The 27988-nt window shown below is 40.1% G+C and overlaps 1 protein-coding gene across 11 annotated transcripts in view; it reads right to left on the bottom strand.

Annotated features, from left to right (window-relative positions):
- Positions 1-247: 247 nt before the first annotated feature.
- The window catches only part of akap9.S (A-kinase anchoring protein 9 S homeolog), a 109681-nt gene continuing 81940 nt past the window's right edge, over positions 248-27988 (bottom strand). For 10 of the 11 annotated variants that reach the window (XM_018269157.2, XM_018269163.2, XM_018269158.2 and 7 more), the window contains 20 exons: positions 25820-27691; positions 25269-25403; positions 23343-23846; positions 22337-22400; positions 21765-21877; positions 20586-20768; positions 18982-19164; positions 18048-18192; positions 17017-17239; positions 15635-15785; positions 14346-15014; positions 11657-11868; positions 10780-10888; positions 10403-10585; positions 7067-7270; positions 6650-6882; positions 5462-5547; positions 4957-5089; positions 2905-3029; positions 248-730 (listed from right to left, as the gene is read on the bottom strand). In XM_018269157.2, coding sequence (XP_018124646.1) covers positions 693-730; positions 2905-3029; positions 4957-5089; positions 5462-5547; positions 6650-6882; positions 7067-7270; positions 10403-10585; positions 10780-10888; positions 11657-11868; positions 14346-15014; positions 15635-15785; positions 17017-17239; positions 18048-18192; positions 18982-19164; positions 20586-20768; positions 21765-21877; positions 22337-22400; positions 23343-23846; positions 25269-25403; positions 25820-27691 — 5565 coding nt within the window. In that variant the 3' untranslated portion in view covers positions 248-692. The remainder of the gene's footprint in view (positions 731-2904; positions 3030-4956; positions 5090-5461; positions 5548-6649; positions 6883-7066; positions 7271-10402; positions 10586-10779; positions 10889-11656; positions 11869-14345; positions 15015-15634; positions 15786-17016; positions 17240-18047; positions 18193-18981; positions 19165-20585; positions 20769-21764; positions 21878-22336; positions 22401-23342; positions 23847-25268; positions 25404-25819; positions 27692-27988) is intronic. The other variant, XM_018269160.2, reaches the window with a different exon arrangement.

Raw genomic sequence — 27988 nt, 5'->3', positions numbered from 1 at the left:
ACACGACTACGGAACATTTCAGTGAGGGCCGGACATAGGGGTGGGCAGAAGGGGCGCCTGCCTAGGGAGCAATTACGGGGGGGGGGGCAGGTAGCTCTTCTATCTACCCCTAGAGCTCCAGGTTCTGATGGATCCTCCTCTGATCACAGTTGGTTCAACCCATAACCCACCTTCTCGTTTCGATTGTGTGAATACAGTATAAAAATGTTTTTTTGGTATCCAAAATGTAAAAATTGTTCAGAAGGGGTTAAAATGATGAAATTTATTCAGTTTCAGTAACCTGACAAAATACCCATAAAATTCAAAACTTCTACCTTTACAAAAATAGGTCTCTGCATATAAGTTCAATCCGCGTTGCCGGTAGCAAATATGAGGCCGTTTTCTTCAGCCTCCGATCAAGGCCCCGCCCCGTTCCGCCGTACATAAAAAGGTCGGTCGCCCGTTTGATAAATACGTATAAGTTAATCATTTAAATTAGAAATCCACAAAAATGTACATTGAATTCAGCGGCTGATTCTTAGAAGGAAACACAAAATAAAAAGGCTCATATAGAGAAATCCCAGACTGCTCCATGGGGTGTTGATGAAACGGTGAGCGAACGTTTCTCCAGGGTTGGCCCCATTCATGTGCACAATACACAATCACAGAAGCAGCGCAGATTTACAGGAGGCAGTTGAAGAGTTGCGAGAATATTACCTTCTTGTACTGTAATGTGATGTGATGTTGGAACCTGTATAGAAGAAACACACTGGTTATTAAGTGAATAAAGAACTGCTATGGGCACAATATCACTCTATGGGGCAAATTCACTAAGATGCGAAGTTGCGCCAGGCGCAACTTTGCCGCACTTTGCCGCACTTTGCCAGGCGTAGTTTCGCCAGGGCTCCGCAAATTCACTAAAATCCGAAGTTGCGCACAGGGGTAGCATAAGGTTGCGAAGTTGCGCTAGCGTTGATTCGCTATATAAAGCGAAGTTGCGCTAGCGAAGGCTAATTTGCATACGGCGCGAAATTCAAATTTCAATGGAGGAACACGTATCTGCACTACAAATGCCTAGAAAACCTTCAAATCAGCAAATAAAAATGTTATTTTGCCCTACACATGTGCCCACTGTCTAGGTAAGTTGCCATGAGTTAGGAAATGTAGGGGGGAGGAAGGGGAGCCCCAAAAATTTTTCGATCTTTTTCAGCCTATCAGCCAACATGTAGAAAACACGCCAGCGTTTTTTTTGGGACTTACAAAAAAAATTGACTTTTTTTTAAACAATCCCTATCTACTCTATTGCGCTTCGCCAGGTCTGAGGTGGCGAAGGAAGTCTGGCGTAAAAGGTAGCGTTCAGTACACTGCGCAAGTTAGTGAATTTGCGTAGTTTCGTCGCTAGCGAAAATTCGCCTGGCGTAAGGTTGCGAAGTAACACTAGCGAAACTACGCCAGCGTTCGTTAGTGAATTTGCGCAGTAGCGAAAATGCCAAACGCTAGCAAATTAACGCTAGCATTCGGCGCTTCGCGCCTTAGTGAATTTGCCCCTATGTCTGTACAAATGCAGGTTTCTATTGTGTAGCCCATTGTACTTTCCATGGCTTGTGCCTGGGATTTGCAACTGTCAGATATCGAACCTGCAGCAATGAGGCTTGAAGGCTGCACTTTGTACATCTCTGTTCTGCTTATTCAGCATGGTTAGAATTGTTTTAATCACATCAGGGCCACCATTAGAAATCACAGGGCCCCATACAACATTTTCTGGGGCCCCGCCCACCCCGGATCCCACCCACACCATAGTTAAAAGACCACACAGACATCAGCGCTAAAAATGGTAAACCCCCTCCCATACAAGTTATAAAAAGCCATTGGTGGTGAGGGCCCCTTTATAAGTTAAAAAAAACTTAACTTTAAAAAAAAAAAAACATTGGTGGTCATGGCCCCCCCTATAATTTAAAAAAACAAAAAATCGGTGACCGGGGCCCTCCTATAAGTTAAAAAAAAAAAACATTGGCACCAGGGCCTCCCATACATTTAAAAAAACCCATTGGTGACAGGGCCCCCCCATAAGTTAAAAAAAAAAAACGTTGGCGCCAGAGCCCCCCATAAGTTTTTTTAAAAAAACATTGGCACCAGGCCCCCCCCTTACGAGTTAAAAAGAAACACTGGGGCCCCAGAGAATATTTTTTAAAAAACATTGGTGGCAGGGGCCTATAGAGTATTAAAATAATACAGAAGATAAGAAGAAGCAATTCCGGGCTCCAATTTTAAAACATCGTAAATCTTTATCCGTCCATAGTTTAAAAAGAAAGCGCGTTACACATGCTGCTTGACCCGTTTCGGGCGGAAGTGCCCTTAATCATGCTGTAGTTCAACATCATTTGCAGGGCCAGAAGTTGGACAATCCTGCTCTAAAGTAATTGATTTTTTAAAGAATCTTACCAATTTATATATATATATATATCAGTAAATATTGTCCATTTACATCTTTTCCCTTGAGTCCCTATTGTGTGATGGTCTGTGTGCTGCCTCAGAGATCACCTGACCAGAAATACTGCAACTCTAACTGTAACAGGAAGAAGTGTGGAAGCAAAAGACTGAACTCTGTCTGTTAATTTTCTCATGTGACCTAACAAGGATGGTTTGTTTGGTTTGTTAGTGTGACCAGTGAATCGTATGATCCCAGGGGGCGGCCCTTATTTTTTAAAATGGCAATTTTCTATTTATGATTACCCAATGGCACATACTACTAGAAAAGTATATTATTATGAAAATGGTTTATTTACATGAAGCAGGATTTTACATATGAGCTGTTTTATGCAGTATCTTTTTATAGAGACCGACATTGTTCAGGGGGGTATAGTTTTCCTTTAAAATCAACATAGTAGTATTTAAAGGGGATCTTCACGTATAGGAATTGATTACCTGTGTGGGCGCTGCCAAGCCGTTTCTGCAGTGCTTCTAGGCGGGTTATGTAGTCTGTTAAAGCTCTGTCAGGATCATAATGGCGGAGATAGGAACAGGGACTCACATCAGAGACAGCATTATACCTGTGCAAATAAAACAAGGCTCATTCTGTAGCTGGGGGTATTTATAGGATATCTGAAAACAAATGTATAACACTAACAGAGGCAGTTCAATGATATCCATCATGTAGATGATTTCTTTAAGGACCATTTAGATTGGTAGGATTTTTTGTAATACCCTCTGATTAATTAAATGCCCTTTGGTTAATTCAAGTACAAATGTGATAAGAGTTTAAATAGCTTCTATGTGTAACTTACCAGTAGCCTATGACTAGAGGTGGCCATACACAGGGAGATCCGCTTGTTTGGCGATGTCTCCCCGATATACCCACATAGGTCCCAACAATCGGATCAGAATTGAGGCCAAACAGGCGATCGGATCGCGGGACCGCATCAACGAAAAGATGTGGTGTGATCCAAAGGGGGTTTTTCTAACCTGCCCGATTGGCATCTGGCTGACTTTCAGGCACATATCGATCAGGGACGCCCGTTGAATGGCCCCAGACAAGGTCTGTCGGCAGCTTTTATCAGCCCATGTATGGAGGCCTTAAAGGAGAAGGAAACCCCCTGGGCGCAAAACCCCTCCCCCCTCCCCTGTGTTGCCCCCCCTGGCCTACCTGTCCCCCTGGGCATGCGCCGAATGTCACAAAGTGAATACGGAAAACCTTGTGACATTCAGCGCATGCGCAGTAGATCCGTACTGGTAAATGTTCCTACTGCTCATGCGCCAGAAGACGCCGGTTAAAGGAGAAGGAAAGGCTGGAGACACTTGGGTGTGCCAAATATTAGGCACCCCCAAGTGATTGTAGCGACTTACCAAAAACCCAGGGCCGGTGCTCCTATCAGGAGAAATCTGCACCGGCCCCGGGTTATAGGAGCGAGCACCATGGAGAGATCTACTTCCGTCTTCACACAGCTGCACATGTGCATTAGAACTAAAAGCCGAACTTTAACTTTAAAGTCGGCTTTTTCGTTCAAATGTGCATGCGTCAGTCCGGGGAAATGCGCAGCTGCGCGAAGACTGAAGTAGATCTCTCCATGGTGCTCGCTCCTATAACCCGGGGCCGGTGCAGATTTCTCCTGATAGGAGCACTGGCCCTGGGTTTTTGGTAAGTCGCTACAATCACTTGGGGGTGCCTAATGTTTGGCACCCCCAAGTGTCTCCAGCCTTTCCTTCTCCTTTAAAGCAGGAAGAAGACGCGCGTGGGAGATGGCGACTGTGAACTCTGTGGACAGGACCTGCGCAGAGGGATGAGTAACACGTTAGGGGCATTTGCCCAGGGGGACAGGTAGGCCAGGGGGGAGGAGGGAGGGGGGGCAACACAGGGGAGGGGGGCAACACAGGGGAGGGGTTTTGCGCCCAGGGGGTTTCCTTCTTTTTTTTTACAAATCAAATGGGAGGTTATTTATAGAAAAATCTGAACGCCTAAAATTCAATCGACCGGGAACGATCCGAAAATTCATTTCGTATTCAAAACGAACAAAACTTGAATCGGATTTTCCTCCGATGGGTCAACGGACCACTGCCATTGACTTGTAAATGAACTCGGCAGGTTTTAGGTGGCGAATATTCGAATTAGAACTGTTTCCACGTTCGACGTGTGATAAATCTCACATTCAAATTGACGGATTAAAACGAATGTGTGAATTTCGACACCAAAAAAATTCGAATTCACTATTCACTATCCCTTAATAAATTTGCCCCTTGAAGCAAACTGTACCATTTTTCTCTGTTGTCTCAGGGAGACACTGGGAATGTATGGAGTTAAGCTCCACCCTCCAGGAGACATGACATTTGAAGCTAATTGTGCAATTTTTCTTGTTACGAGTAAATCAAAACGAGACAAATAAATCGGATGTTATCTAGCAGAGGGGCCTGGACACATGCATGCTATGCAGGACTGCAGCAATATAAAAGCATGCGCATTATACAGAGCATTACACTAAATACCTATGTTGGGAATTCACAGTGGACTGTGGTGAATCAAAGTCTGATCTGGAGCGACATGCCAAGTGCCTGTGCTCCCCGTACAGCTCCAAACTGCCAGTGGGAGGGTCGGGGGACTCTGTCCTCAGCTCGTTGCCTGAAAGAAAAATAAATCTGTATCAGGGGAGAATGTCTTGCTGTTGAACCACCAATATTAATTACAGGTAGACATCAACCATCTGTACTGAGTTTTCCAAATTAGCATTTCCCTTTGGGGATATGGTTTATCGGGTCACAATATGGCTGCAAACAGAAGAAAGCAGAGCTCTAACACAGAAATCTGGTGTTCAGCAATACACAGATAACGTGTATTTAGATAAAAATTTATTTAGCCTCTGTGTATATTTGTTTTATGCATGTTTGTTATATACAGGTGCCTCCATGACACCAAGATGTATCAGATATGAGCTCTAGTCATAGCATTAAGCAGAATAAAATGAATGAATGTCATGCACTGCACAATTCCTACCTGTAATTCGCCCAAATACATTTCTATTTATACTGCTTGGACTAGAGCCAGTTGCTCGCTGCCACCTCCGGACCAAGAACTTCATTCTATGTAACCAAAAAAAAAGAACCTTCAGTTAGTGATAGTAGCAAATAAGATACTGTAATAGTGAATAAAAACAATTTAGATTCCAGCAGCAGAGAGATGGCCAATGCAGTCTATGTTAAAGGGGAACTATCATGAAAATTTAATATAAGCTTCCTCATACTGAAATAAGAAACTTTCTAAATACAATCAAAAAAAATTTCTGCATTGTTTCTGAAATAATCAAGTTTATCTTCACTATCCCTCTCTCAGCATCTGTTTCTCTTCATTCTGTCTTCATGCAGGAGTTGGGTGTCAGATATTAGTTAGATCCAATATATCTTATAGGGGGGTTTCCTTTCCTAGCAGATGAATTAGAGCTCACTCAAATAACTGATTCCAGTACAAACAAAATCTAACAAAATAAATGCCTTTTGCACAAATTCTGCATGTAGAGAGACATGATGTCTGGTGATTTTAATAGACTGAGCTCTAATACATCTTCAAGGCAAAAGGAGCCCCCCTATAAGATATATTGGAACAATCTGTCAATGATTATGTGACACCCAACTGCTGCATGAAGACAGAATGAAGAGAAACAGATGCTGAGAGAGGAATAGTGAACATTAACGTGATTATTTCAGAAACAGCACTGAATTTTTAATTCATTGTATTTGGAAAGCTTCTTATTTCAGTGTGATGAAGCTTATATTAAATTAATTTTCGCGATAGTTCCCCTTTAAACTGAAAAGCTCCCAGAGGAGCTGCTCACAGGGAATACATAATGCTGCTACACATGGATAAAACTGGCTTCAGTATAGGGACGCACCAAATCCACTATTTTGCATTCGGCCGAACCCCTGAATCCTTCGCGAGATATTCGTCCGAATACGGAACCAAATCCTAATTTGCGTATGCAAATTAGGGGTGGGAAGGGGAAAACATTTTTTACTTCCGAACTTTTGTGACAAAAAGTCAGGCAATGCCCCTCACCGCCCCTAATTTGCAAATTAGGATTTGGTTTTGCCAGGTAGAAGGATTCGGCCGAATCCGAATCCTGCCAAAAAAGGCAGAATCCCAAACCGAATCCTGGATTCGGTGCATCCCTACTTCAGTATCACCCACCTTGAAATGGCTATGGACGCTCTAACAGCGGAGCGGAAGCGTGTGAACGATCTTGTACGGTGGGTTATGACGTCTAGGCCTGTGTAGCTGGGCTGCCCACCCATTCTGCCAATTAGAGCCAAGGTGGTCTCTTCACATTCCTGAAATCCACCAAGTAACAGCAGGAGGTATTTTTTCTGGTATACAAGGGCTTTCCTAAAGCTCTCTGTCCGGAGATATTTGCTGTACACTCTCTGAAATACACAGAGAAAGGGGGGGAGGGGATCAGTTTTAGGTAGAACTTCTGCATTCCCCGCTGTTGCTTCCCAGTGGTATGAATGACGGCACATGGGATCCCCCCGGTTTAGCTGGAGACATGGGATAACACTATCAGAGCCACCGAATTCATTTATATTAAAGAAAAAACTTCAGTATTACTTTTAAAGCAGTATTCTCTGATTCTCGCCCCAAATCCCTCTGTGTGGTTTCAATCCTCAGTTCAGCTTTCACTTTGGACAACTCTGCTTCCGTCTGCTTCAAAGACTGCTGCAGCTTTAGTTTCTCTCGGTTCCACAGCTCTCTCTCGGAGGCAATGTGTATATCCATATTAGTTGTGTTCTCCAAGGATAATGGTCCAAAAGACTGCAAATAAATATCAGGATCATTATCAGATTATAAATGTGTTGGACCAAACATGGCCAATCTCCCCAGAGGTGACCCATAGACAAACTGGCGTTTTTGTATTTATAACAACGTTATTATGAAATCTCTTTATATGGATTTCCCTATTGTTTTATTTTACAGGGAGTGTCGTCTTTGGATACTGTTATATCATTCAGTGACAGACTAATGCTATACAGGTATGGGATCCGTTATCCGGAAACTTGTTATTCAGAAAAAATTAAGGAAATGCCTTCTCCCATAGACTCTATTATTATCATCAAATAATCCCAATTTTTAAAAATGATTTCCTTTTTCTCTGTAATAATGAAACAATAGTTTGTGCTTGATCCAAACTAAGATATAATTAAAGCAAAACCAGCCTATTGGGTTTATTTAATGTTTACATGATTTATTTTAGTAGAGTTAAGGTATGGAGATCCAAATTACAGAAAGATCTGTTATCCGGAAAACCCCAGGTCCTGAGCATTCTAGATAACTTGTCCCATACCTGTATATGAATTAATGGAGTATTAACTATTAAAAGCACTCTAATGTCTTATTTAACCTCTTACCGAATCCTTGGAATTGAAACTGCCCTTTTTTGTGATTTTTTCTGAATTGCTTTGTTATAGGGATACTGTCATGGGAAACCATGCTTTTTTCAAAACACATCAGTTAATAGTGCTGCTCCAGCAGACTTCTGCACTGAAATCCAATTCTCAAAAGAGCAAACAGATTTTTTTATATTCAATTTTGAAAGCTGACATGGGGCTAGACATATTGTCAGTTTCCCTGCTGCCCCAATCTTGTGATTTATGCCTGCACTTTAGGATTGAACTACTTTCTGGCAGGCTGTTATTTCTCCTACTTGTGTCTCAGTGGAACTTGGCTTTTACTATTGAGTGTTGTTCTTAGATCTACCAGGCAGCTGTTATCTTGTGTTAGGGAGCTGTTATCTGGTTACCTTCCCATTGTTCTTTTGTTTGGCTGCTGGGGGGAAAGGGAGGGGGTGATATCACTCCAACTTGCAGTACAGCAGTAAAGAGTGATTGAAGTTTATCAGAGCACATGTCACATGACTGGGGGCAGCTGGGAAAAATCTGTTTGCTTTTTTGAAAAATGGATTTCAGTGCAAAATTCTACTGGAGCAGCACTGTTAACTGATGCGTTTTGAAAAAAACATGTTTTCCCATGACAGTATCCCTTTAAGTCACAAGTCTAGTTCCACAGGGCATCTCCAAGACAAAAAAGTAGGGATGCACCATTCGGTTCGGGATTCGGCCTTTTTCAGCAGGATTCGGCTGAATCCTTCTGCCAGGCCGAACCGAATCCTAATTTGCATATGCAAATTTGGTGCAGGGAGGGAAAGCACATGACTTTTTGTCACAAAACAAGGAAGTAAAAATGTTTTTCCACTTCCCACCCCTAATTTGCATATAATTAGGATTCTGATTCGGTTCGGTATTCGGCCGAATCTTTCATGAAGGATTTGGGGGTTCGGCAGAATCCAAAATAGTGGATTCAGTGCATCCCTACAAAAAAGAAACAAAAAAAGGGGGAGGGGAAGAGGAATACCCAAACATTGTATGTACGTATGTACGTGTTTTTGTTTGTGGTTGTGAAATATAGGGGTCATTTACAAAGAGGAAGGCAATGTGAAAAGTGCTATTTTTGAATTTTTCACACTACCTTCCTGCTTTAAAGGAGGCCTGTGCACTTTTAGGTCCTTTAATACACTTTGTCCAAAGGTCTTTGTAAATGAGCCCTTGTATCTACTTATACTATGTTATGAATGTTCGGACATATATCCATATTTTCCTTGGTTTGCAGCCAGTAGGATTTAGATACATGTCCTTACAGTCATGACATATTGCAGGTAGATATATGATATCCCAGAAGCTTACTGAAAATTGTACAATATTAGCTAATGGGTCTTTCCTTTTTTCCTTTCTTATTCCATTTGTGTTTGAGTGCTGATGCGCTGAATATAATATCCTGAATACAACACAGGGACCAGTAGGGTTTGATAGGCTCCTATGTGAAATCCAAAGCAGTAGTAGTGGCAACACAACATATTTCGGGAACAATACACTTTTTTTCCCTTGATAAAGGGTATTGTACCCAAAACATGTCGTGTTGCCACTACTCGGAATTAGGGATTCACCACTTATTTGGATTCAGCCGAACCCCCGAATTCTTTGTGAGAGATTCGGCCAAATACCGAACCTGAATCCTAATTTGCATATGCAAATTAGAAGTGGGAATGGGAAAACATTTTTTAATTCCTTGTTTTGTGACAAAAAGTCACGCGATTTCCCTTCCAGACCCCTAATTTGCATATGCAAATTAGGAGTCGCCCGAATCCGAATCCTGCGGAAAACGGCCGAATCCTTGATTCGGTGCATCCCTACTTCAGTATCACTCACCTTGAAATGGCTATGGACGCTCTAACAGCGGAGCGGAAGCGTGTGAACGATCTTGTACGGTGGGTTATGACGTCTAGGTCTGTGTAGCTGGGCTGCCCAAATTAGGAGTCGCCCGAATCCGAATCCTGCGGAAAACGGCCGAATCCCGAACCGAATCCTGGATTCTCGGAATAATCATTTTTGCAGCAATACTGCTGGAGTTCCACTTCCTTTTTCTTCAATTTTGGATTTCATGAAGCAGTTGCAGCACAGAGCAACCATAAAGGAATTGGACAGAACCTTACTGATATTTGTACTGACCACCATCCCTTTCCTCAATTTCTCATATAACTGAAGTTGCAAGTGGTCATTTGTAGTGAGTGCTGTCAGCGCCGGATTCGCTGAGCGGGCGCCCCTAGGCCGTGCGATCCACGCGGTCCTGGCGCCCGCCCGCACTATCACACGCTGGTGCAAAAGCGCCAGCGTGCGAGCGCCGGAGCACTGGGGAGCACAGGCTCCCCACAGAGCGGCTGGGCGGCATGCCGCCCCCAAAAATGTGCCGCCTTAGGCCAGGGCCTATGTGGCCTCGCCACAAATCCGGGCCTGAGTGCTGTAAGAAACACATAATGACCCCCCTGATTTACAAAGTCTCCCAAGCATACCTACCAGAAGCCAGAGAAACAGCCGCCCTCATTTATGTACTTACATGGTCACCCGACGGTCCTCTCAGTCGATCGCGACAGGCCTCTTCCTCAAGTCTTAGTAATGAATTCCGGAGATCGTTCTTTTCCTCCGTCAATCTACTGACAAACCCTGTAAGCTCTGCGTTTTGGGTCAGCAGCTTTTCCGTAAGTGTGTTTGTGGATATCCCGGGTGGGAAAATAAAATTCTGTGGTTCAGATGAAAAAAACAATCAATCCAAATGGAAAGAACAAGGACTAACTAACCAATGTCCTAAAGGAGGAATCTGATTCTTACAATGTAAAGTATTACATCATGACAATGGTTTCAAATGTTGAATATACAAAAAGAAACACAAGCACAGATTCCTGGGGTACACTGTATCACAACACACATAAGTACCTCTCCGTCGAGTGACAAAACTGCTACTTGTCCAAGCTGAAATATAATCTCCTGAATGCTGTTTTTTGACCAGGTCAAGTCTTCTTGGTCTACGCTCTCAAACAGTATCCTTCAATGACAGAAATCAACAGGTATAACTCCATATAAAAACCAAAATTATAGAATAAACTTGAAATGGCTATTGAAAATAAAAATAAAGATACAGATGTTGACTCAGATGCTCTGAACCAAGCAGGCCTGTCTGAATATTATCTGGACAGATATCAGGCCCAATACACCCATTAGTGTGATCCAATGGCCTGGGGTACTAGTAACTGTTGTAATGTGGGTTTCTGGCAAAAACTGTGGTTGTGTAAGGCATACTATATGAAGTAAGTATTTAGTCTCTCTAGTGCTGTACAGCTACCGGCAGTTCAACTTTATTTTGCATGCCATATCCACAGTATTGTACCTACCACCATGCAGAATATATATTATTATTATTATTATTAATAACATGTATTTATATAGCGCCAACATATTTTGTAGCGCTATATACAGAGCCAGACAATAACTGTACACGTATGGGACCCATTATCCACAATGTGCGGGGCTTGGAGTTTTCCGTAATTTAGATCTCTGTGTCTTATATCTACTAAAAATCATGTAAACATTAATAAACCCAATGGGCTTGTTTTGCTTCCAATAAGGATTAATTATATCTTAGTTGGGATCGAGTACAAGCTACTGTTTTATTATTACAGAGAAAAAGGGACTCGCATTTAAAAATTTGAATTGAAATTTGATTATAATGGAGTCTAGGGGGGGCTGGCATCCGAACTTTCTGGATAACGGGTTTCTGGATAACAGATCCCATACCTGAATGGGCACCTCTTACCTTTGGCTGGCTTTGGTGGACAAGAGTTTCAGCTTATCAGACACTTTCTGCAACCTTTCCCTGATGCTCTCTACACTGAAAGAGCCCCCTCCTCCATTATAGTCTCCATTCAGTTCAATGGAAGGGACTTTTCTCAACGAACTGGCAGACCTTTCCTCGATTGGCTGGTGCCCATTACTTCTTGGTGCGTCTGTGCTGCTTTTCTGTCCACTCTGAAAATATTCATAAGTAAAAAGGCTCAAGTCCTACAATTTTTTTTTGCCCTATCATTTCTCATAATGCAGCATATTACAGATTATTATATGAAGTTGTCTTCACAACGCCCCAGAACAAACAGTCCAAATTACGCAATTGGGTGTTCAATCAACTCATGACTGAAGAGCTATGGGCTATGAGCCCAAAAGCTACTGCACATACATGGTTTGCATGAATACATGTTTTGACATTTTTCATTTAAACCCAATAACAGTATTAGTAATTAAGAATTAGCAAGAGCAATCCTGCACTTTTTCACTTAGAGGCCTATTTATTAAAGGTCGTATTTCGAATTCATGTGAATTTTTTTTTCTAATATACTCACAAATCGACTGGGAGGTTATTTAAGAAAAAATTTAAATGTCTAATATCCGATCGAATGGTTCCGACAGGAAAATTCGAATCATTTTCGATTTGTACGAATCGAGTTTTTATTACCGAAAAAAAAAAAATAGAATGCCAGGAAGTTGCCAGGAAATGGCTCTACGGACCTCTGCAATTGACTTGTACATGAACTCGGCAGGTTTTAGGTGGCGAATATTCGAATTAGGACCGTTTCCATGGTCGAGATGTGATAAATCTCACATTCAAATTTGCATTCGAACAGGGGGATTAAAATTGGAATGTGGGAATTTTTTATACATATTTCCAAACTATGAGAAGCAGGAATCTGTTGGATTATTGGATAAATTTACTGCTTTCCATGGTGGGTCCGGGTGCTCATGCCCCAGACCTTCAGCAAAGGGGAGTAATTCACAGACATTCCATTGCAGGTACCACTCCGGAACACCAAAGGAAAAAATAGTAGAATCCAGGAGCCCAAACTTTAAATGATACAAAACATCTTTATTTTACATTATGCATAAAAAATAAAAGCCTTATGCGTCTCGTGTCACCCAAGGACACGTAATTTTAGGTTATGATTAAGTGTCCTTGGATGACACGAAACGCTTAAGGCTTTTATTTTTTATACATAATCTAAAATAAAGATTTTTTTTGTATCAATTAAAATTTTCGGCTCCTGGATTCTACTATTTTTTTCCCGGAGTGGTGTCTGCCTTCAATCGAATTTCTATGTGAATTTTTTAATTCTAATTGAAATTTACTATTCGACCCGTGATAAATCTGCCCCTTAATACACAACTTTAGATTTTCACCCCACCCTAGTAAAGATGTGAATGAATGAATGACAATATACACTGTACTTCTGTAACACAGTTCTGTTTCACTGGGATCCCATAGATCTTACAGTCCTAAAGCTCACTGTTTATAATAAATGAATTACTGCTTTCCATTGCTGTACTGAAGAAACATAATTACTTGAAAGTTATTGGTAGGGATGCACCGAATCCAGGATTTGGTTCGGGATTCGGCCAGGATTAAGTCTCTTTCAGCAGGATTCAGCTGAATTCTTCTGTCCGGCAGAACCGAATCCTAATTTGCATATGCAAATAAGGGGCGGGGAGGAAAATCACGTGACTTTTTGTCACAAAACAAGGAAGTAAAAAATGCTTTCCTTCCCACCCCTAATTTGCATATGCAAATGTCTCATTTGTTGGAGCCCTAGTGATCGGGCATATGCAAATTAGGGTTCGGATTCAGTTCGCCATTCGACCGAATCTTTCGTGAAGGATTTGGGGGTTTGGCCGAATCCAAAATAGTGGATTGGTGCATCCCTAGTTATTGGTAGCAGTACTTGAAGGGATTATTCACCTTTAAGTTAATTTTTAGTATGATGTACAGAGATATATTCTGAGACAAATTGCAATTGGTTTTCATTTTTTGTTATTTGTGTTTTTTTGAGTAATTTAGCTTTTTATTCAGCAGCTCTTTGCAATCTGATTGCTAGGGTCCAAATTACCCTATCAACCATGCACTGATTTGAATAATAGACTGAAATATGAAGAAGATCATAAAAAGATGAGTAATAAATTGCATGCACATCAGTACATTTGTAGCTTTACATAGCATTTATTTTTTAAATGGGGTCAGTGACCCCCATATGAAATCTTAAAAGAGCAAAAAGAAGGCAAACAACTCAAAAACTATAAAAATAAATAAATAATGAAGACAAATTGAAAAGTTGCTTTGAATTGGTCATTCTATAACACCACTAAAAGTTAGGCGAACTACCTCTTAAAAGAATATGTAGAAAATCAGATGGCACTAACACCTGCAAAATGTGCTTAATTTTCTTGGTTTATTGAGATGTCCACAAGAAAATTTTGCTAGTGTGAGTGTCGTCTTATTTTCTACATATTCATGACGTATATGGAACCGCAGATCAACGAGCATCAAGTTCCCAGATAGAGCACCATGTTATTTGTTATACATAACCTGGAATTTTATTAAATTGTTTACCTTTTTAAATAACTAAAAGTTAACAAACGACTAAAAATGAGTTTTGCGTCTCACAGAGCATGACATGACTTACAGTGCTTGCACCAAGCTCTCTTCTTTCACGTCTGTGTTCAGTAATGACCTGTTGATTATTATTGTTTTCCAGCCTGTGGATTGTCTCTTTTAAGTGCTTCTCGTCTGCCTTCACTTTCAGTAACTCTAAAGTTTTCTCATTTAACTGCTGCTGGAGGTCATCCACCATGGCCTGAAGCTCCTGTGCCTGTACATGTGCAGCTTTTCCAGTGTCCCTTTCTGTTTCTATCTGCTTTCTGTGATTCTGCTTCTCTTCCTCAATGCTTTGTCTCAACTGAACACACTCCAGTTTATAGGACTCCATTTCTCCCACCAACTCTACAATGCGATGATGCTTAGCTTCCAACTGACTCTGCAGGTCTTTCAGTATGTCATCAGCCTGGCTGTGCGAATCAGACTGTTCCCCTCCTTCGCACTTTTGAAGTTGTGTATGTAATTTTGTTCTACAGTCTAGTGCATTTGTCAGCTCTTTACACCGACTCCTCTCCTCGTCAAGGAAAGCTTGAAGCTCCGAAGCCTTGCTTTTCTCCTGTGACAACTCGGCATCAAAGGTAATGTCCCTGGACTCCATCCTTTCTTGAAGATCTTTCACCATTTGCTTCTCAATCTCCAAAAGGTTGCTGATCTCATTAATCTTCTCATTTTGTGTGTCAACCAACATTTTCAAGTCCTATTCAAACAAAATGACGTTTGTGAAGATTCTCATTCATCCAGGCCATGGTATATTTGTAGAAATAGGTCAAATCAACTGGACTGGCTGAGTTTTTTCCCTTGAAGACGTTTCACCAGTCATCCAACTGGCTTTCTCAATTCAGAATAACTTGTAAATAGGATCTTTTTTTTTGATGACTGGTGAAAAGTCTTCAAGGGAAAAAAAACACAGAAAGTCCAGTTGATTTGACTTATTTCCACAGACAAACAAAATTAGATTTGCTAATTTTTTAATTTTCTATGAACCAGGGTTGCCCTCATTTACCCAAAATATATGTCCATTAGTTAAATTACAACAGTGGTTGCTCTCAACTCTCAGAATAAAGCAGAATCAACTTTTCTAACATTTGAGATCCTGCTGTATTTCTTTCTGGGTGATCAATAGAAATGAATACAAGATGTCTGGTCAAGCATATATATAATAAAATACATAAAAAGACTGTTATAACAAAGCATCTTTAAGGCACATTGACAATTGTGGAGAGTGTTTTGAAAAGGGATAAGCTACAGGAGACATCACTTGCATAATGTTCCACTTCATCTCTGTGATATTTGCAGATGCTGGAATGTTTTTCTTACCTCAAGTTCTTCTTTCCCTCTCTCGTCACTGCGCTCCACCTTGGATTTTTCTTTCTCCAGGGCCCACTGCAATTCTCTAGTCTTTTTTTGGTCATTTGCTAAAGCTTCGCTGACTGCATCAAGTTCATCTGACCTCTGTTTGATTTCAAGCCTGTGTAAAGTATAAATGATACCTGATATTGGGATGGTGCCTGAACATCAGAGTGTAATCTACCAGTAGCTACAGGGTTGCTACATTGGATTAAACATTACCAGACAAAAATAAATGGGCCAAGCTTATTGCCAAGCTTGATAACCACAACACTATATTTATTTTAGAAATCTAAAGTAATTGTGATATTTTGCTAAATTGCATCCAAGATGCACCATAGATTAAAAGCAGAATTCATTTTGGTAAATTGTGTGAAAAAATCAGGGCACACTGTTTCCCTTGTATTTGGGGTTACTTTTGGAGCATGGTGTTATTAACGGCATTAGCATCTGATTCACTAGATGGTAGTCAATAGTAGCTATTGACACCACCACCAAGAGAACCCTGGGATTACCACCGCATTCAGGGTGACTGAAGATCCAGGGTTTCCTAGTGTCCATGGGCGCACTTACACACTATTCGTCAGAGAAGGCTGGATGGGTGCATAGCTGCTCCTTGGATATAGCTGCAAGTTGCTAGGATCATGTATTAGTGCAAGTACAAAAATACATAACAGCTTGCTGTTTCAATGGGCAGATAACTAATACCATTTACAGAGGTATATGTGGAGTATTTTTTCCTTGCTTTTGTTCTTTTTTTTTTGTTTCCAAGAACTGATGAGCCTCCAGTGGCCTTGCTGCACAATGAATTGTAAGGTAAACCAGAACATTTATGGACAGTGTGCTTAAAGGAGAACTAAAGCCTGACTAAAGAAGTAGGGTAGAAATGTTGTACATTATATTTTGTGCTTCTGTATCAGCCCAAGGAACCACAGCCCTTAAGCAGTAACGATCTGTGTCTCCAAAGATACCTCAGTAGCTCCCCATCTACTTTTCTGCTGATTCACTGCACGTGCTCTGTGCTGCTGCCACTTACTGAGCTTAGGGACTGGCCCAAAATATACAGTACACATAGAATAGAAATGTCACAATATAAGGCTGATTAGTAATTAATACATTTGCGACAACCCCTAAGCTTAGCTTCTCAACAGCTGCTCAGAGCCCACTGTTTATGTGAGTGTTGCAGACACTTTCCAAGATGGTGACCCCCTGTGACAAGTTTGAAGTCCTGGATCATTGCTGCTATTGACAAGCTGAAATTTAGGCTGGTGCAATATAAAGTATGGAATTTTTAGCCATATTATTTTTTAGGGTTTAGTTCTCCTTTAAGGATCTACCATTAACTGCATTACCTGAGAGACTCCAGCTCTTTAAAGTGCTTGTGCTGTAGGCTGAGGGTAGATTCCAATTCAATCTTGGTTTGTGCAAGTTCATTTTTTACTTCGGCCACCAGATGTCTCTCTGAGTTTAGCTGCTCTTCCAATTCACAGGATTTTACACTCATCCTGTTAAGTTGCAGGTGCATGTCCTGAATCTGATGAGCATGATCCTTTTCCAAATTTTGGTAAGTCAGGTCTGATAAGTAAATGCAAAAAAAAAAAAAAATCACTTTCACTGTTTCAGTTGAAAATATTGTGGGCAGGGGTGATCCTGCATCCTGCGATGACGACCCCTCTCTCCCACTCTGAGCTTAAAGTGATACCGAGACGTTCCTATAAAAATAGGAAAGTGCCGGTATCAGTAAATAGAATCTGCACGCGAAATATAATTAGCTAAAAGCTCCCAAAAGCCGCCCCCAGCCCGGCGAACCTTAGAAACAGCGACCCTTCAACACCATTAAATCATCTTGCTGAGTTGTTTCAGTCACGCTGGGCTGGGGGCTGAGCGATCCCTCCATAGGCTGGAGTCCTGTTTTCATTTGTAATTAGACTATCGAGGGATCGCACCACCCCCAGTCCAGTGTGACCGAAACAACTCAGCAAGATGATTTAATGGTGTTGGAAGGTCACAGTTTCTAATGTTCGCTGAGCTGGGGGCAGCTGTGGGGAGCTTTTAGCTGCTTATAGTTTGCGTATGGTTTCTTTTCACTGATATTGACACGTTTTTTATAGGAACGTGTCAGTATCAGCATCAGAGCAGGTTAAAGGGGGGCAGCATCACTAGTACAATGAGCGCTATGGCATTCTCTGAACAAGCAGAGCTGAATTTCTGGGTTAAACCCAGAAATTCAGCTCTTAAAGTTACAAGAGGTGGCTTTTTGTCCATCCTTGTAACCAGCCGCTCGTTGCCAGCTGAGGCAAGGTTCTCTGAGAACGGCCCTGACTGTGGGTTGATTCTCCTTGACCCTCTTAACAATGAACTGGTAAAAAATAAAAATCAGTACCTTCTGCCAATGAGATTGACGGTGGTTTAGCTGCAACATCATTCCTCAAACTTAATAGCTGGGAACGAAGATCCTGGACCTCAAGTAACAAGCTTCTCCTGTCTGCATTCTGTATGCAGTCCATTGCATTTATCTGCTCCATTCCCTTTAAGAAAACAATATATAGTTATTTAAGTATAAGTCTATCATCCTAAATAGCTATGACCTGGTCATTCAACTACAATGCTAAAATACTGGCTACTGTTCTGTTAACAAAATGCTCTACTTGGGGTTATTCACCTTTTTGCAGAGTACTTCCACAATTTCGGTTATTTGATTTTAAAATGCATCCTTTTTATGTAATTAGTTTGTGCCTACCAATACCAGGGAAAAGAGTTGCAACTCTGCAAATGTGTGTCTCCAACCCCTCTCCTCCTCAAAGCACATGCAGTAATTCTGCAGCAGGGAAAGAAAAATGAAAGGGCTTCTGTGCATGTCTGGCCTCTTCCTCATTCATTTGCATATCATTAATCCATTTGACAGCCAATTGGTTTAATGCTATGCAAAATGAATAAAGAGCAGGCCCATGCACAATATCACTTATCAGCGCTCTCTGCACTCTGGGCTCCCTCTCTCCCTGCCAGACAAGTAAGCTTTTTACATAGCACACATGTTGTATTGGGAAAAGTGGTTAGTTTACAATGTCATACCACTTTGGAAAAACTTATCAAAAGGGTAAACAATTCATTTAAGTGTCAGGCAAAAATGATTACAATGCTTGAAGGGGAAGCTCAGGTTACAATGATCCTTTAGGATCTTGTAGATGGAAGCAATCCAAGAAATTAGTCTTTATTTTTTTAATTCGTTGCCAAATTGCCTCCTTCCAAATTGGAAATAGTCAGGGCCTCTTCTATTCATTCATAAATCTATAAGTATAGAACAAACTTATAGTAACCTGCTCCTGAAGTCTGTGTTGCATCTGATTCACTAGTGCGGCTGCATCGCAGGTATCCAGAGTTGCCAGCTGTGTGTGAAATGCAGAGAGCAAAACATCTTGTTCCCTGTCAAACACTTCTTGAATGGCTCTGAGAAGCTCCCCTCGCCAGTCTGGGACAAGGTCATACAAGTTTTCTGAAGCCTTGAGAAAATCAGAAATATTGGATATAACTTACATCAACAAATGATATATTATAAAGAATGAACACAGATATATATGAACAGCTCCTGACGTGAAATATTTAACAAACGCCTCTCACGTTGCAGAACGCCAATAAATGTTGAAAAGTGTTTATTTGTGCCAAAAAACAGGCGATGTTTCCGGCTTCTGCCCTTTATCAAACATTTCAATTTAAAATTTTCTGGATTACATTGTCACCCTTACAGTGGGGTAATCAGCCGGCAACTGATGTTACAAAGTAGAGCATTTCCTCTTTTTTTGTTGGTACAAACACCTCTCATTGTTCCCTACATATAAATAGGAACGCCAACACATCTTTACCACTGCACCTGTCGCTTGATCTGGTTTTGCTCATACAACTGCTGAAAAGTTCCTCCCTGCTTATTCACCTGAATGTTACTCAATCTGTCTCTGCTTCGCACTGCTACTATACGTTTCTGATACACATCGAACCTAGTCTTTTGTTAATGAACTTAAAAACCCATTCCCTTCCAGGATACCCCTATATCCCAGTTGTTCTTTATTAGTACACCAGCCCCAGATTCTTTTGGGGATACTCATGCTGCCCCAGTAAGTTTCTTTTTTCTGAAAGACAAATCTGCCTTAAAGGGGACCCGTCACCCCAAAAAATTATTAAAAACCCTATTTTATCACATTAGTCAAGCAAAATGAACTTTAATTACACTATTTATATTATTTGAATGTGGTTTCCTTCAGTCTGGGAATTCACAATTATAGCAAGCAGGCAGGAGCCATTTTGTGGACATTATTAAGACAAACCTTGCATCATCTCAGAATCTTGTTTGTGCACCAGAATGTGGGACCCGATGTCCATCCCCATGCCCTGGTTACACAATTAAATGGTGAACACAGAGGGGGAATGTGTGGAGAGTAGTAGCAACTAGAAAGTGCTGAATGGAAAGTGAAAGCAATTGTCTGCCCCGCCTCTATGCCTAAGGCATAAATGAGCTTACAACAGCTATGAATGATTTAATAAAATATAGAAACTGGATTTCATGTTAATTTCTAGTTACAAAGAAAAAAAAATGAATGATCACGTTCAAAAAGACCCTACAAAGCAATGCAGTACATTAAAATTGTATATTTTTAGTAACTAAAAAATGGAAGCTGGTTGCTTTTACAGTAACTGGCAAGAGTATTTTGGCAGAAGCCTTTAACTTTTTCTTCATAAAGGCTGTTAGTCTGACAGGTAAAATGTGTTGCTCCATATGTTGTTCCACAATAAAAAAAGAAACAATTATGAGTTGGTTTGGAAATTCTAACAAAGCAGTCTCCAACAAAGGAACACCGCTTGTATCATTAACTCTGCCATGTTTTCTGTTTACAGTGTCATAAGTAATTATCTTATACAACAAATATACCTTAGCCTCTTTGTGAATTTGCATTTTTCCAATCAAATCTTTCAGGGAAGCAATGGTTTCAAGCAATGTTTTTCTCTCCTTGAGCCAAGGCTCTAGGTTGGAAGAAGAATCATCGTCAGCACCATCTGGCTCAGTCAGTGATAAAACCTGAATACTCTCTTGGTGAACCGCTCGTAACAAATTCTGCAAACAAACAACAACAGTTAGTGATAGAAGACAGATCATAACAGAAGTTCTGCAACATTGTTTAAAAATGTCAAAGCAAGGATTACAGAAAGTAATCAGCAAACTGCTTTAAATTGCATTTACAAATAACTTTAAAACCTATGAAAATTTGCAATAAATGTGTATGTGTATGAGTACCTTGGAATTATATTTTCTTTTACTGGGCATACATTTATTTTTAGGTTGATGTGCCCTTTAATTATGAAGTGTACACATAAGTATAATAAGCAATGCACAAATATCTTAAATATTTAGATCCCAATCTGTAAAAGATTTAGGATTTCTGCCCAGAGCCCAATAAATCCAACTGACTATCTCCCAGCAGACAATATTGCTTTGTGTTTCCACTTATGGTCATCTTAGATTTTTTGTGTAGTCTGCCACAGTGTTATAACGTTTTTAAAACTGCATTTTACCACTGTTTTCACTTGTTTCCATTATTCAGGTTATGGGATTAACAAGGATTTATCATTTGAATTATGGTAAAAGACAGGATAATGCAGAGTTTAAAACTTCCATACCAATAAGGGCTAGTCCACACGATGAGATTCGGGGAGATTTTGTCGCCTGGCGACTAATCGCCTCGTCTTTTGCGCGACTATCTCCCCGAACTGCCTCGCCGTCTTTCCCCATAGGTTACAATGCAAAGTCGCCTGCGGTAATGCACACACGGTGATGCGTTTTCAATAGTCGCCCAAAGTTGCCTCACAACTTCGGGCGACTATTGAAAACGCATTGCCGCGTTTGCATTAGCGCAGGCGACAAAATCTCCCTGAATTTCCTCGTGTGGCCTTACCCTAAAGCACTGTGCAGAGCTGTATTCACAGCTTTAAGGTATCCTTGGGAAGATTACGCTGGTTAATTTGGAAAACTTTACAAATTTAAATTCCCGGCTATGCTGGTGATTTATTAATCTATATAAATAAGTGACCCCAGCCTTCTAATTGCCACTACCTTTATCTTGTTCGGAAATAAATCTGTTGTAACTTCATCATCACTTCTCATTTCATCTGGAACGGATTCAAAATTTGGAACGTAGGCCCCTTGACTCCAGTCAGATCCTGTAGCTGAGAAAAAGATAACATTATTGGTAACCTGCATGCCAACATAAAAGGAATTCATTTAAAATTAGCAGGATATCTCTTTCAATACAGTACAAGGTTTACCAGTGTAAACGCTGCTACAAAAGGTTTCTGATAATACGGAATAGTCTTTATATAAGTTAAAAGGCCATTATATTTACTTAGGCACTGCCGGTAGCAGTGAAACATAGGGCACACACAACTGAAATCAATACTGCGTGTTTCCCAAAGGTAATTCACATGCATGAAAATAATATGCAAATGGAATATAATTTGCTATTGAATGCTTTCAACCTATGATTTAAGATACTCAGGCCAAGCAGGTCCAATATCGGCAGAAAGAATGAAGAAAATATATGATGCAATAGCATGTATATAATAGCAGAATGTTCTATTTAGCAGAATACCATCTAGACAAAATGTAGCACAAAAAAGGAAACTTACCGCTAGAGGTGGTGTCTGTAAATTGGTATGGAGTAGGAAGAACTGAAACTGGCTTAACACCCCCCTAAACAAAAGAAAAGATTTTGGCTGTAAAATACACAGGAAGACTTTTATATTAACAGCAATGTTTAGTAAGAATAAAATTGTAAGAAAATTCACAGCATCAAAATCAAAGGGTTTGCGCAACTTCATCAGATGTTAATTCTCAGCGCATAAGCTTATTCATCAAAATGTGAAGTTACGTCTCGGCAAATGAGTGTTGGCGACGTGATGCCTGCAACAAATTCGTCGGCATGCGCATTTCATTGTGAACCTTCGCTAGTGTTAATTTCTTAACTTGCTAAAACACTTACGCTTAGGTCAATTTGAATAGGGCAGGTACATATAGGTCATATATAGGTCTTTATCAGAGATGTTGGTGCAAATGCTGGAAGTGGCCACTTATTATTACAAATGCCCAAGGAAGCATAATAAAGAATACAGAGATCCTCTATTGGCCTAGACAATTAAATTAAAACATAATTCCACTTTTAAATATGAAAAAACGCACACAGGATATGATGTCACTGACACAGGATTGTTGAGGATGTAGATTCATCTTATCAGTTCGCCAGGTATAACCTGACTAAGCGGAAAAGGGTAACGTAGTGGAAAATTCGCACTTTGATAAATTTGTGGAGTAACGATCGTTCGACTGAGCGAAAATTCGTCTGCCAAGAGGCCAAGAAACTTAGTTACTGCTGAGCTCTTTGCTAGCGATTTGTCCTCTTTGCCAGTTAGTAAATTGGCGATGTCCCTGCGAAGTGTCGTTTTGGCAAATTTTCGCTAATGACGGCTACTTAACCCTTTATTAAATTTGCCCCTATGAGTTTGCAACAGAAGCTGATAAAGCTAATAAAGTGTCTATGGCTTTCCCCTGCTAATGTCTAGGAATATTTAGCTAGGAAACCATATAATATAATAATATATTTCATTGTACAATGGGAAATATTTTTAGAATTCTTACAGCTGTGGATTTCATGGACTCAATCACTGCTTTCAATGCATCACATTCCTCTGTAAGAGCCTGAACTGAAACATACTGATCTGTTCTCAGTGAGTCTGCTTCTGAAATGTGTCTTGCTTCCATATCAAGGATTTCAGCAGCATGGAGATCCTGCATTTGCCCAATCTTTTCTGTGTACTGTTTGATAATTGCTGCTACCTCAGCAGAGGTGCTGCCCCACCGAGCTTCGTCCAGCACATTTTGGACTCCTGTATCAGTAAGATGAACTGGTAGAGTCTGGTTGCTATTATTAACACTCTGGGATTTCTCAGTTTGTGAGGAAGATGTTTTTGTTTCTAGGGGAGTTGGCTGCAGGTTTCCCAAATTGTCAGGACAGTCACCCCCTAATTGCTTCTCTTCTGCTTCCATTTTCATATAAGCTTTAAGCTGCTCTTCTGCTTCCATCAGGCATTTCCTCAAATGACAGAGGTCTTCTTCTAAGTGGCCTATACTTGCGTCTTTTATCTGCAAGGTCAAAACATACTTATTATTACAGTCAAAACAACGTTGTGCTGTTCAAGGACCTAAGTAAAAGATGGAGGTTGTGGACCTGGACGGGACATGGGGGAGACAACATTTATGTAAGTGCAATCTGTTGTACACCTGCTATTACTAGGGTTGCCACCTTTTCTAGAAAAAAATACCGGCATTCCTATGTTTTTATGGTTTTTCCCTATACTTAACTTTGCAATCAGGCAACATTTTTACTGGCCAGGCCGAGCTATTCCTAAACTATCATACTGAATTGTAGAGGTCAACAACAGCTAAAGGACCATGGTTATGATTTCCCTGATGTCACTCTGGGAATATCTGTTACACAGTTTAATAATGTGCCTTTCATTTACTCCACTTTTATCAACTGAATATCCCTGATAAAGAGGCCTGGGACACGTACTTCACACAAATACCTCACCTACCCTGATGAACATAGTGGATAAAAGAAGAATATAATTCAAAGTGTAGTTGATCTTATAATGAGCATTCACTATAACATAGAATGTGGTACTCAAGTACAAATACACTTTATTTCTTATATTTTTCTTTTTATTTCTTCATTATTTGAAAGGCAAACAAAAATATTAAAGGGCACCTATCACAGCCAAGATCAAACACATATTAACAATCTGACCAGTACAAGCTAAACACGTTTAATCAAACCATATATATAGTTTTTTGAAAAAACTGTAGTTTTAAAAAAATCCCTTACTTTGTCAAATGGGTTCTTTCACTGAGGGAGGCCATATTGAGACTATAACAGAGACTATAATATGCAAATTTCAGGAGCATGCTCAGATTGTAACACTGCTTTGAGTATTCTACCCAGAATGCCTAGTTTTAGTAAACTCCTCCACTAGAATTATCAGGAGATTTCCCTATCTTTTCCCCTGCTGGTGATGTCATTATGCAAATGAAGGGCACACACTAACGTGTAGAAGGTGGCAGCACTACTTTACAGCAGCTAACACAGAGGTTTGGCTGATTTGAAAATAACTTAGAAGAGCTGATAAGCAACCAAGGAATTTCAACTGAGCATGTGCGAGATTTCAGAGCTACAGTTGGCTGGGAAGATATAGGTAGGAGGAGCCAGTGAAATCCAAGATGTCTGCCTCAGCTAGAACTGCAGTGGAGATAAGGGAGATCTTGCAGAAGGTATAGTGAGCTGATCATTTACATTATACAAACCATTCTGTTTTAAAAATCAGATTTCTTGAACTTTCACATAGTGTATTTACTAGGTAAATGATTTTGGTCATGATTGGTGCCCTTTAAGGCAAATTAGCAGACTGCCAGTATTATTTCAGTGTTCCCAACCTATCTGACTGAACTGTGCCTCATTAAAAAAAAGATGAATACTTATTTTAAGAGTGTAATTTATGCATTGCCTACCAAAAGCTCCTCTTTCAGCTTCTCTGCTACCTCTCTGTAGTGAGCCAATTCCTCCTCCTTGGAAGCTTTAGCCTCTGCTTTGAGTCTTTCTAGCTGTTCTTCTGTAACATTGCTTTGAGATGGGGCAACTAAAAGCTGCACAAAAATAAGCAAGAAAAAGGCAATGTTTCTTCATTATAAAAGTGACATTTATCGTGGTTGAAAAGTTAGCAACTGATATTAAATGGCTTATGAAAGTATCTAAACATCTAACATTGCTAAAACCAGTCATGATGTCTGAAGAATCTGAATGCTGTAACTTTTTTGATTTAATGAATAACAATATACTGTATTTTAGACCATTGCTTCTTCTTCAGTCTAGTCTGCTATGAATAGTTGACTAAAAATAAAAAGTATCTACAGAATATGCATTATTGCTATATAAAAAGCAAACGTTTCATAATCATAGTTTTGGTGGCATTATTGCCCACTAATTAGATAAATGTTGTGCCTGTGCTTTATAACAATTCAACAAATTGCTAAGTCCAATGAAAAAGGTAGTAGCCCTTTACCTTTGAAGCATCAGTTTTTTTTCCTAGAATAAGCTCATCACTTCTACTATTAGTGGAGTCTAAAAGCTGCTGCAGTTGAGCGAGTTTCTTTTCTTTTTCGGCGATCTGTTGATTTGCAGTGACGGCACGCTCTCGTTCCACCTGCAGTTCTTCATGAAGGTCTGATAACTGCTTCTCTAGCTGTAAAAGTCTTAATGATAGAACAGAAAAGTTGGCCTCTGTGAATTCTTCATCATGAGATTTTGAAGTCTGAGTTCCTATGGACTCTTCTTGCTGAATGTAAGAATCCTCATTTTTTTGCATTAGCTTAGAGTGCACTTGGATAGCTTGCACTTGAGCTTCGCTTACCAAAGCTGCAGCCACCTTTTCCCTGAGTGTGTTTTCCATAGCTAACATCACTTCATCATGGTGATTTCTTTGAGTCTTTACTTGCTCATCAAGCAACTCAATTTTATTTGAACACTGTAGAAGTTCTAGGTCTTTTTTGTTAATATCTAGCTGAAGTGCTTGTAACTGGGACTCCATGTTCTTCATGGCTTTCTGCATAGCCTCTTCTGCAGAAGCAGACAAAGCTTGATTTTCCAAAAATTGGGCCTTTTCACTAAATGTCTCTCTTAAATACTCCTCACTCTTAGAAAGAGATGCTTGCAGCCTGGCTAATTCATCTTTCAAGAGCTTAACCTCTGCCTGTGTATTCTCTAATTCTATCTTTAAAAATGTGGCCTCCTCCCCATTTAATTCTGCATTTTGCATCTCATCTGTTAAAAAGCCTTTGTCTCTATGCGCTGTCTCCGGTACATGAATTTGCTCTACTTTGGCTAGGTCGTGGCGAAGATTTTTGATTAACCCATTCAGTTGTTCAATTTCTACAGCTTGCTTTTCTTGAAGCTCCTTTTGAACTGCATAGTGGAGTAGTTCTGCATCCTTTTCCTTAACAACCTTCTGCAAATTCTGTACTTGAGACTCTAAGTTCTGTATGGTGCTTTGCACAGTTTCCTGCACAGAGTCAAGCAGAGCCTGACTTGCCAATAGTTCAGCTGTCTTTTCTCTTAATGCATCCTCCAGTTTTCTAATATTATATTTCTGTTTTGCAGTTGTGTTTTCTTTTTCTAGCTCCTCTTTCAGTGATTTCAATTCTGCTCGTGTTTCCTCCAGCTCAATGTTTTGTTGATCCTGTTTGCTACAAACACTTCCACTACTTAAAGACATTTCTTCTGCCAATGTTTTATTTTGGAATTCTGAATTGTCAGGGACTTCTATGCTATTAAAGGCTGAATCTACCGCAGTGCTCTCTTCCTTTTCAGCCAATGCTGCCTGAAGTTTCCTTATATCTTCATTCAGTTGTTCTATGACCTGTCCCTGTTCTTCTAGAAGCTTAACTTTATCATGATATTGAAGCAGCTCTAAATTCTTTTCACTAATAATTTGCTGAAGTTCCTGTAGGAGAGAATTTGCTAAAGGCTCTGATGTAGCTTCCACCCCACTGTCTAATTTGTTATCAGCAATTTGGCCTTCTCTTACATTATATAATTCCTTTTTCAGCAACTCTATTTGAGTTTTTGTTTCCTCAAGTGCAGTCCTTGTAATGACCAGTTCCGTAACACTGAGTTCCATCTTCTGTTGTAGCAAATCTTTTTCTGCCACTATGGCTTCAAGCTGGTGTTTACTGCTTTCTGATTCCTCCGTCATGCTGGTGAAGTCCACAGACACTTTGCTGTCTATACTTCCTAATTCATCCTGAAGTTTTTCAATGATTTCATTAAGTTTTTCGATCTCTTCTTCACTGTTCCTTTTAAGACATTCTTGGTCACTTTTTAAACATTTTATTTGACTCTTATATTCTTTAATTTGAGTATTCTTATCTTCGATAATCTGTAAACATACATAAGTGAAAGGAAATGTTCAATATAAAATAAAACAATTACCCATAATAATGAATCCCTTAGTGCAATAGCCCTTGTGTAAAGATTAAAGGTGGCCACGCCTCGCACTTGGATTTTTGACTTACAGGCTCAATGAGCAGATCATGTGCACAGTTAGTAAGGGGGCTAACTGTGATCTAACAGGATTGCAGCTACCAAAACAAAAACATTTCTGTTTTTAGATATTATTGAGTGCATTAAATATGCCGGCTTTAAATTAAATAACTGTTAAGATACACATACCTAT

This window comes from Xenopus laevis, chromosome 6S (genome assembly GCF_017654675.1).
Source record: "Xenopus laevis strain J_2021 chromosome 6S, Xenopus_laevis_v10.1, whole genome shotgun sequence".
Classification (NCBI taxonomy): domain Eukaryota; kingdom Metazoa; phylum Chordata; class Amphibia; order Anura; family Pipidae; genus Xenopus; species Xenopus laevis.
This window is presented reverse-complemented; position numbering and strand designations above follow the sequence as displayed.